Consider the following 10,258-nt stretch of genomic DNA (forward strand, 5'->3'; position numbering starts at 1 on the left):
ATTTTCACCTAAATAAACCACTATGATTACCAAAAAATTTATACATATTACTAAATAAAGTAAAATGATGCCAAAATTACTACCCCCTCCCGCTCAAACCCCCGTACCCCGCACCGCATACTTACCTGACCTAAACTACTTTTTAAACCGACTTCCAAATCTCAAAGAAGGAGGTTATCAATTCGGTTGTATTTTTTTTATGTTTGTTATTCCATATCTCCGTCATTACAGGACCGATTTTGAAAATTCTTTTTTTGATAGTATGTATATGCATACAGATTGGTCCCGTTTTTGTCAAAATCCAGTTCTGATGATGAGATCCATGACGAATCGGAGAAATCCTCAAATCATAAAGGCATGCATATAGTGATTTTTGTGTTTTTTATAAACAAATCAAGCATTTTCATTAAAAACTGTCGCATTTGATGAAGTGGAACTGCTGATGATGATCAGAACAAAACTCTTCAACGACCCATAGTTCACGTTTGGCGATTTGTCCTCTTCGTTATGTTTGTTAAGCAAGTTTAGTTTTTAAGCCACATTTCTGTCAAGCTCGAGTTCTGATGATAGGATCCATAAGGAATCGAGGGCACTCCTCAAATCTTAAAGGCATATATATAGTGATTGTTGTGTTTTTATCAACAAATCAAGCATATACATTAAAAAAAGTGACATTTCAGGAAGTGTAACTGCTGATGATGACCAGAACGAAACTCTCTAACGACGCATAGCTCGCGTTTGGCGATTTTTCTTCTAAGCTATGTTTTTTAAACAAGTTAGGTTTTTAAGCCATATTTATGTCAAGCTCAAGTTCTGAATATGGGATCCATGAGGAATCGAAGGAACTCCTCAAATCTTAAAGGCATACGTATAGAATTTTCTGTATTTTCATCATAAAATAAAGCATTAACATTAAAAACTCGCATTTGATGAAGTGGAACTGCTGATGATGATCAGAACAGAACTCTTCAACGACGCATAGTACACATTTGGTGATTTCGAATTTCGATTTTGACTTGGACTGGGACCCGGACTCGGATCCAGATCCGGACTCGTACCTGGATCCGGTTCGGACCCGGACCTGGTCCTGGACTCGGATTCGGACTCGGACCTGGACTCGGACCCGCACTCGTACCCGGACTCGGACTCAGACCCGGACCTTGACCCGGAAAATCACTATGATACCTAAACTAAATAAACCACTATGCTTACCTACCATAAAATGTATGTAGGTATAAAGTATGATGATGCCAAACGCCTCCCGCTCAAACCCCCGTACACCGCACCGCATGCGCCGTTAAGTGGGTTAGGTTAGGTTTGAACTGCGATCCTCACAGAACCGAACAAAGGTGGGTCAGGTTAGGTTAGAACTGCGAGCCTTACAGAAACGAAATGCTACTAGAAAAGTGGGTGGTTTTACCTCCTTTTCTACATAGCGCACCATCTACAATAATCTTTCACCGGGCCCCATAGAAGTCAGTTTTTCTTTTCTTAAAAATTATCTAGTAGCATACTGAAATGCTAGTAGAAAAGTAGGTTAGGTTAGGTTTAAACTGCTATCAGTTAAGTGGGTTAGGTTAACACTGCGACCCTTACAGAAACGAAATGTTACTAGAAAAGTAGGTTAGGTTAGATTTGAACTGCGACCTTTACAGAAATGAAATGCTACTATAAAAATGGGTTAGGTTAGGTTAGAACTACGATCCTCACATAACCGAACTGCTATTAGATAAGTGGGTTAGGTTAGGTTAGGTTAGAACTGCGACTGTAACAGAAATGAAATGCTACTAGAAAAAGGTGACGAAGTGGATTAATTAATTTAATAGGATAACGATATATTAAATATTTGCACATTTTTAATTCAAATGTGGTTACAATTTTGGTGGTCATTTACTATTTTTGGGTTTACAATGATTATTTTGGAGTCATTTGCTTTAATAGGATAGCAAGATTTAAAAATTTGGTTATAATTATAATTTTACATTAAAATGGAGTTCTAATTTTGGTGGTCGTTTACTATTTTTGGGTTTACAATTGTTATTTTGGTGTCATTTTCTTTAATAGGATAGCAAGATGTAAAACTTTGGTTATCATTTCACATTAAAATGGGGTTTGAAATTTGGTAATCATTTACTATTTTTGGGTTAATAATGATTAGTTTAGTGTCATTTCCTTTAATAGCATAGCAAAATGTAATAAAATTGGTAATCATTTCACATTAAAATAGAGGTATAATTTTGGTGATCATTTATTATTTTAGGGTAGTAAAATAGATTTTATTGGTGTTAAATTTTACTGTATCAGGTGATCAGTTAAATAGCAGCCATATATAAACTCAACTTCGGACAGCGGGAACTGGTTCAAATCTTGCTTACTTGCATGGTTTGCCTTAAACTAACTAACTAACTAACAAACAGTTAATTTAATTTAAGCTTGCACAATAGTTACAAAAAGTAGATACTTACTCCAAATCCAGTTTCTATTTTAAGTATATGAAAAGCAGTACAATAACTAATAATAATAACAATTAAAACGTTTATCATGAAAGAGTACTTAAAGAAGGTCATCTCTATAGTCATAAAATATAACACACATAATATTATGAAATGAACATTTACAGAAAATGCACAAAAACAAAAAAAAAATGCAGCAAATAATAACGCAGTGAAATCTTGATAACGATTGTTGAGTCGTTGGTAGCGTATACTTATTTGAATTAAAAATAAGTTATAAAATTTGTTTCGCAAAGCTATAAACTTTACCTTGAGTAAGTACATACTATGAGGTGCATATATTTATACTAGATATGATTTATGTATTTGTTGTCGTCAAACGACGACGAGAACTGCACGTCTAAAGGCCGATATAGATACATGTCAACGCAAGCGATTTGACATTAATTAGAATAAATATGTTGTAATGCTAGTTTGTTTTGTTGTACGAAATATTTAAAAAAAAACAGTCAAGTGCGAGTTCGTTTAACTCGCGCACAGAGGGTTCTATACATGATACAAACTGACAATTTTCTCATGTAGTTAACTATAATCACGAAAGACGTTACTTGACCAGAAGTATACTACGAGGTGCGGTCCAAAAGTTTCTGGCCTGACATATAAAATAAGAGCATACATTTACAAAACTATTTTTATTTTTAGATATATGAATTCCTCTTCTATTTCAACACACTTTTTAAATCTGTAAATTAGCTTTTCTATCCCCGTGTAAGTTTGTCCTTACTTCACCGTCTGAAGAATATCGTCTTCCCCTTAAGTCTGCCTTAAGTTTCCAAAACAAAGAGTAGTCACTAGGAGCCTGGTCGTAAATATACGGTGCGTAGCGAATTTCCTCAAAGCCATACTTTGCAACAGCAGCCTTGGTAATTAAAGTAGTGTGAATGTGTGCATCGTAGTCGTAGTAGAGAAGGCGCACACCTCTGCTACGTTTTCCCCGAAGTGTGTGCTTGATCAGTTGATCACCTCAGCCAATATTTATAGTAGGGGAGCCCAAGAGGGGATTTGTGTAGTTACTCGAGCGCGTCAGATTAAGATAATGAGTGATATCTTGCTACCCCGTGTAGTCTACCTTTACCCCTCTTAGATATATTAAAAAATAATGTTTTTTAAACTATATCGTGTTACATATCAAATGAAAGAGCTCATTTTGAGAATCCCAATTTTTAAAATAAATAGTTTAGAAGTTATTTAAGAAAATAGCCTAAAAATTATCATTCCCCCCCTTTATCTCCGAAACTAACGAGTCTAAAATTTTGAAAAAAACACTCAAAATAGTTCTTTTAGTACCTAAAGATGACAGAAAAACCTATTAGAAATATGCAGTCAAGCGTGAGTCGGACTAATTACTTAGTTTTTGATCCGACCCCTACGGGTTTTTTAAAGGTAAGGGGCTATTCATAAATTACGTCATTTCAAATTAGGGGGGGGGGGGTCTGGACATCGGATGACGGTAGCATGAAGTAGGAGGAAATGGGGTCATTTGAAGCATGATTTTTGGATGATTATAGGGGGGGGGGGGTCAAAAATCGTCAAAAATCGATGACGTAATTTATGGACAGCCCCTAATTCACTCGCGTTCCACATTTCAAAATACATTATTAAAAATTGGGTAATGTACGGAACCCTTGGAACGCGAGTCCGACTCGCACTTGGCCGGTTTTTTTATATATCTACAGAGATTCAGAGGATTGCCGTGGTCGTATGCCACTTTATCTTAAAATAATAAATAAAGGACATTTATTTGTATAACAAATATGTATATTTCATTTATTTTGTTAAACATAGGTTACATGAAAGATGGTAGGTACATAAATATACATTGGCCTCTATGCTTTACCCACTATGCAGGTGTACAAAATTGTCTCGTGCGGTTATCAAATAAACGCATGCTTATGTCTAAAAAAACCTACCTATTTGAAAACATAGTCATACATTAACATTAATACTACTACAAATTTCACTTAAAATACAAATTGAAATATTGTCTTACAATTATAATACAAAATTTAAATCCAATGTCAATAGAAAAGAAAATACATTTAGATATCAATAATCAATACAATTCTAATACAAGTCTGAGCCATTATCATCATTTATGTATTCACTAATAGTATAGTAGCATTTGTCAATAAGATACCAAGTAAACTGTTTTTTGAATTCATATATGTCAAGTACTTTAAAATTGTTTGGAATTTTATTAAATATTATCGGTGCCATGCCTAAGATGCCATTTTTCACCAGCGCGGTGTTACAACACTGTAGGGTTTTCAGATTCTGACTATATTGTTGACGTGTTGGAAATCTCCGGCTTTGAGAAACGCTGCTGTATAAGTTTAGGTTGGTTTTGACAAATATAGCTACTTCTAGTATGTATAACGATGCCAGTGTTAATATTTTAAGTGACTTAAAGAAAGGTACACAGCTCTCTCTAACTTTTAGTCCGCACATTGATCGTACACAACGCTTTTGCGCTTTGAAGGCTATTTCTTTATGAACTGAGTTGCCCCAAAATATGATGCCATATCTTAACACCGAGGCTACAAGACCATGATATGCCGTCAACATTGCTTCAAGGTTAACAGTTTTTGACAATTTAAATAATGCAAAGGCTGATGTACTTAGTTTTTTACATAAATACCCTATATGATATTTCCAGCTAAGCTGGTCGTCAATCATTAACCCTAAAAATTTTGTTACCTCTACATTCTCTATTTTTGTGCCATTGTAGTCTATGTCCATGTCAATAATTTGTGTTCGCTGTCGAAAGTGCATTAGGTTCGTCTTTGTTAAGTTTATTAATAGATTATTTTCATTTAGCCATTCAATTATACTGTCCAATATGCTACTGATGTCATGCTTATAATCATTCAAATTACTACATTCAATAATTGAGGTGCTGTCGTCAGCAAAGAGCACCATGTGATGACGGATATCATTAGGAAGGTCATTAATATATACCAGGAACAGAAGTGGACCCAGTACACTTCCTTGGGGGACGCCGATAAAAAGTAATATTATAGAAATTTACAGACTAGGTCGTCAGACTAGTCGATAGGTAATTAGGTACCCTGGTAAATGTGCCTAGCACGCTGCTGGCGTGTAATAATAAATATATAATACATATGTATTTAATAGTAGGTAGGTATATATATATAATACCTACCTAAAATTTTATTTCTTAGTATACATAGGGGCTGTTCAAGTATTACGTAAGCACTATGGGGGGGCGGGGGGGTCTTTCCAATGTGTTTGGGGTAGTGTTGTTCATAATAACTATTCCAAATTTCAAATCGATAGCTTAGTTAGTTAGTTCTCGAGATATTTATCAATGTGACAGACAGACAGACAGACAGACAGACAGACACAGACGGACAGAGTCGCACGCACCATAAGGGTTCTTTTTGTACTTTTTTGGTACGGAATCCTAAATATAAGATGTTTTTCTCCAAAATTATCTTAATTGACTCGGGCATGCCATCTCCATCACTCTTGTCTCTCGGCCGCTTGTTAGCAAAAGTATGTCGAGATGCAGAGCGCGTGCGGTCGCGGCGCGGCGGCCGCGGCAGATGCGTCGCGCTTGTGCGGCGACATGGGCGCGGCGCTGCTGCTGCTGCTGCTGGCGGGCGCGGCGGCGACGGCGCGGGACTCGCGGCGCGCCGTGGTGCCGGGCGCCGTGCGGCTCGGCGCGCTGTTCGCCGTGCACGGCGCGCCGGGCGGCGGCGGCGCGTGCGGCGCCGTGCGCGAGCACTACGGCATCCAGCGCGTGGAGGCTACGCTGCGCGCGTTGGACGCCATCAACAAGGACGCGGCGCTGCTTCCGGCGCTGCCGCTGGGCGCCGAGCTGCGTGACTCGTGCTGGGCGCCGCACACGGCGCTCCGCCAGACCATCGACCTGGTGCGCAAGGCGATCGACCCGCAGGCGCACGCCGCCGCCACTTGCGCTGCGTCTGACGCCGCCGGCACTGCCGAGGACCAAACAGTAACTATTATCCTCTTTCATTAGTGTCATCAAGTTGCATTCAGGTATTAAGCTGACTTTGACCTTTGACCTCAGACCTCAGTCTGCGTCGGTCTACCTACACTTGCTCCGTCGATATGGAGCGAAACATATGTCGAATTGTCGATATAAGTATTTATATACAGGGTGGAATTTTCTAATACCACCTGTGCCCTGTTTATCAAAAGCTTGTAACTTGTAATACAAGTAGAAGTCCCTTTCTAACAAAAGCTGCCAAAAAGGGACTTCCACTTGCCCGAGTCAACTTGTCGCTGATTTAGTTTAGAGTAAGTACTTTTCCTCCGGTGCCCTGTTTATCAAAAGCTGTAACTTGTAATACAAGTGGAAGTCCCTTTTTGGCAGCTTTTGTTAGAAAGGGACTTCTACTTGTATTACAAGTTACAAGCTTTTGATAAACAGGGCGCCGGAGGAAAAGTACTTACTCTAAACTAAATCAGCGACAAGTTGACTCGGGCCGCACTTTGTTAATAAATATGTGTGACTTTATCAGACATTGTCGTTTGACAATATTACATACAAAATAGCCAAGGGGGCTCGCGGGCCGCAAGTAAGAGGTTCGGGGGCCGCCTGTGGCTGACCGCTGCTCTAAATAATGGAGATAGCAAGTTTCAGTTAATAAAACATTCAGTTAACTTCGAAAAGAAACAAAACTGCAATCAAAGATTTTTAAAAATACGCTTCCCTCACCCAGGTATCCATTTTCCCTTAAAATTTTCGACATAGGCACGTACTTATATTCCTCATTACCGCACTAGGGCGGAAAAATAGCGCCATACATATAAATTAAAACACGACCGAAGGTAATATTTAAATCGACACGAGTTGCGAATTTCCTTTTCGCACGTGTATTGTACAACGTTTTACAGTACATAATATACGGCTCTTTTAATTTACAACATACCTACCTAAACTAAAAATCGTAATTCAAGACCAAAAAAAGTAAGACAATGTTGCCACTGTAATAATTTGTTTGGAAAATAGTAAATTCCTTTTTATAAATAAACACGCTAAGATAATTTAGGTATTAATTGGTAATTTTACTCCTAGGATTAAAAAAGTACTTTTATTTACTTATTTTTACATAAATACAAGACGCGCTAGTAAAAAGTGGCAACATTCGGCTCGATTCGGAAAATGAATTAGATTTCTACTAGACTTCAACAAGTTACGACGATACAGATAATTTAAAGATATGTATTTGTAAGCTAAATATGTCAAATTTGACGTTTCCGCGATTCTGGAGGTCCTCTTGAACGATTTCGACAAGTTATGACTTAGATATCCAAGTCACATCTAGTCGATATCTAATGTAGATCTAGTTGATCTCTAAATCGTCTCAAGATCTTGTGATTATCTTGAAATCCGAATAGGCCTGTGTACGGTCCGTACAAAGGTTAACATTTCGCCCGTCAGCACTTTACGTCACATAGCATATACTTTATTACCTATTTTAAGACAGTACATGCCCGACCGCCGCGGAGTGTATTCATTAAGCCGCTAATTGTATCATATTATCAATAAATCGTTATTTCGGTGGAAACTGCAGTGTTATCATTATCAACTATCATCTCAAGACTGTACGAGGAGCATCATCATACATATTTTTGGTCCTTCGAAGATTTGAATCAGTGCACAACTTATACCTGGACCACGCCACGTGTCGACGCAACGTGACCAGGAGCTGTGACACCATCGCCGTGTGAAATATCAAAGCCGTCAGTATCAGCATTAAATATCAAGATCAAACAATATATCAAGATGATCAAGAATATCAAGATCAATTTTTCAGCAAGTTTGTGTGAATGTGAACTTTGTGCGATAGCGAATCGGTTAGGCGGCTTCCCACAAGCGGGTCTCACCGTCTGATTGAGAAGGCGCATATATCCATGAAGGACACTTAAACACAAATTTTCGACGATCTTCGTTCGGAGTTGTATCATCATTATCATCGGTTGTTTAGTTATCATATCAAATTATTGGCAAAACTTCTAAAATGGAGGGACTACTAAATAAACAAGGTCAACTTGCCATTGCTATTGAAAAGCTCCTTATCAATTTAAAAAAAGACGGCGCTGAACGTAAGACCCCTCAAAATATCCAAAGACGTTCAGAAACTCTAGAGCAATACTGGAGAGAGTTCCAGACAAATCATGTTGCTCTGTGCGAGTTTGAAAATTAAGATTTTATTTACTTTGCCGAAAATCATCATGATCGAGTATCAAGCATTTATCACGAACCTCGCAATCTTTTGCAACAGTCTCTAGCTATAGAGACAAAGTCTATAATCAGGCCCGCTACTCCCCAGTTTAACTTAAAAATGGACTGGAATCAGCCACCGGAAGAGCAAGCCAGTACCTCAACCTCGCAACCTTCGGTAGCCAAATCTAACGCTCAAAAGGCTGAACGCGGTAATCAAAGTAAGTTGGAAGAGATGTACCGTAAACAACAAAGTAACTTCAAGGCCTTCCAACGCGCTATCAACAACACTAGATTAGAATTACTCACCGAACGGTGGGAATTCGAAGATGCTTTAAAAACCGTGCAGGCACGGTGGACCGCCATCGACACCTTACATTGGGAAATCGACAGTGAACAAATCAACGAAAAGCCGGAATACGAAGAAACCTACAACCAATGCGAACAAAAATACAACGATATCAAAAAACGTATCAATATCAAGATGTGGGACTCTTCGCACCGAGAAAAATCAACTCCAAAAATAGAAATACCCATCTTCAATGGAAATTATCATCAATGGACATCATTTAAGGATTTATTCACAGAAACTATACACAAGAACAACTCTATATCAAACGCGCAAAAAATGCAGTTCTTTAAAAGTAAGGTCAAGGGCGAAGCGGAGAAGCTTATCCAGCATGTAAAAATCAGTACCGACAATTATCAAGTTTGCTGGGAAATTTTAAATCATCGATACAACAACACCAAATTAATATTCAGTTCCCACGTCAACATCCTTCTTGGACTACCCACTATGCAGCAGCAGACTGCCGTAGCAATAAAAAGGCTCCACGACAACACTAAAGAATGCCTTCACGCCATACTGAATTTGGGCGTTGACACATCTACGTGGGATCCGTTAATTGTACATCTACTAGCACAAAAATTAGATGCTGACTCTCATCACGACTACGTCGAGCATGTAGCGGACCCGAGGGAGCTACCTACACTGGCTGAATTTTTATCATTCTTAGAAGCAAAATTTACTGCGCTAGAATTATCTCGGCGAAAACAAGAGCAAACGCAACCTGTTCAACATACCAACTACGAAAAAAGGTTTGGCGGCACGCCTTCGTCATATCAAAGCCCCCGCTCCAAAGGTTATATCAAAGAAAATGGAAATTATCATTATTCGCCAAACAAGAATTATCAAGGAAATCAAGCAAAAAATCATCAATCATTTTCAAGCAAAAATTTCAAGTGTCCTTGTTGCACTTATAATCATGTTCTATTTCGTTCGATGCTCGAAGTTTCTAGGCATGACACCCGAGACGAAACTTGCAACAATAACAACAAAGGAAATATGTCCGAACTGCTTATACAAACATTACGGCAATCCATGTTTGTCGGAAAAACGTTGCAAGCAATGCAACGGCGAACATAATACGATACTCCACGAGGCCTTTGTCAGCAAGAAAAAGGGGGCCACAAATGAACAAAGTACATCAAAAAACGTGGTACACGTGTTTCAAGATGAAGATTTGGACAC

The 10,258-nt window shown here is 38.5% G+C and overlaps 1 protein-coding gene across 2 annotated transcripts in view; it reads right to left on the reverse strand.

The window, feature by feature from the left end:
• The window catches only part of LOC134791615 (uncharacterized), a 106,312-nt gene extending 103,622 nt beyond the window's left edge, over positions 1-2,690 (reverse strand). For both annotated transcript variants that reach the window (XM_063762784.1, XM_063762696.1), the window contains exon 1: positions 2,466-2,690. In XM_063762784.1, the coding sequence (XP_063618854.1) occupies positions 2,466-2,579 (114 nt within the window). In that variant the 5' untranslated portion in view covers positions 2,580-2,690. The remainder of the gene's footprint in view (positions 1-2,465) is intronic.
• Between the last annotated feature and the right edge of the window lie 7,568 nt (positions 2,691-10,258).

Source organism: Cydia splendana, chromosome 1 (genome assembly GCF_910591565.1).
Source record: "Cydia splendana chromosome 1, ilCydSple1.2, whole genome shotgun sequence".
Lineage (NCBI taxonomy): Eukaryota > Metazoa > Arthropoda > Insecta > Lepidoptera > Tortricidae > Cydia > Cydia splendana.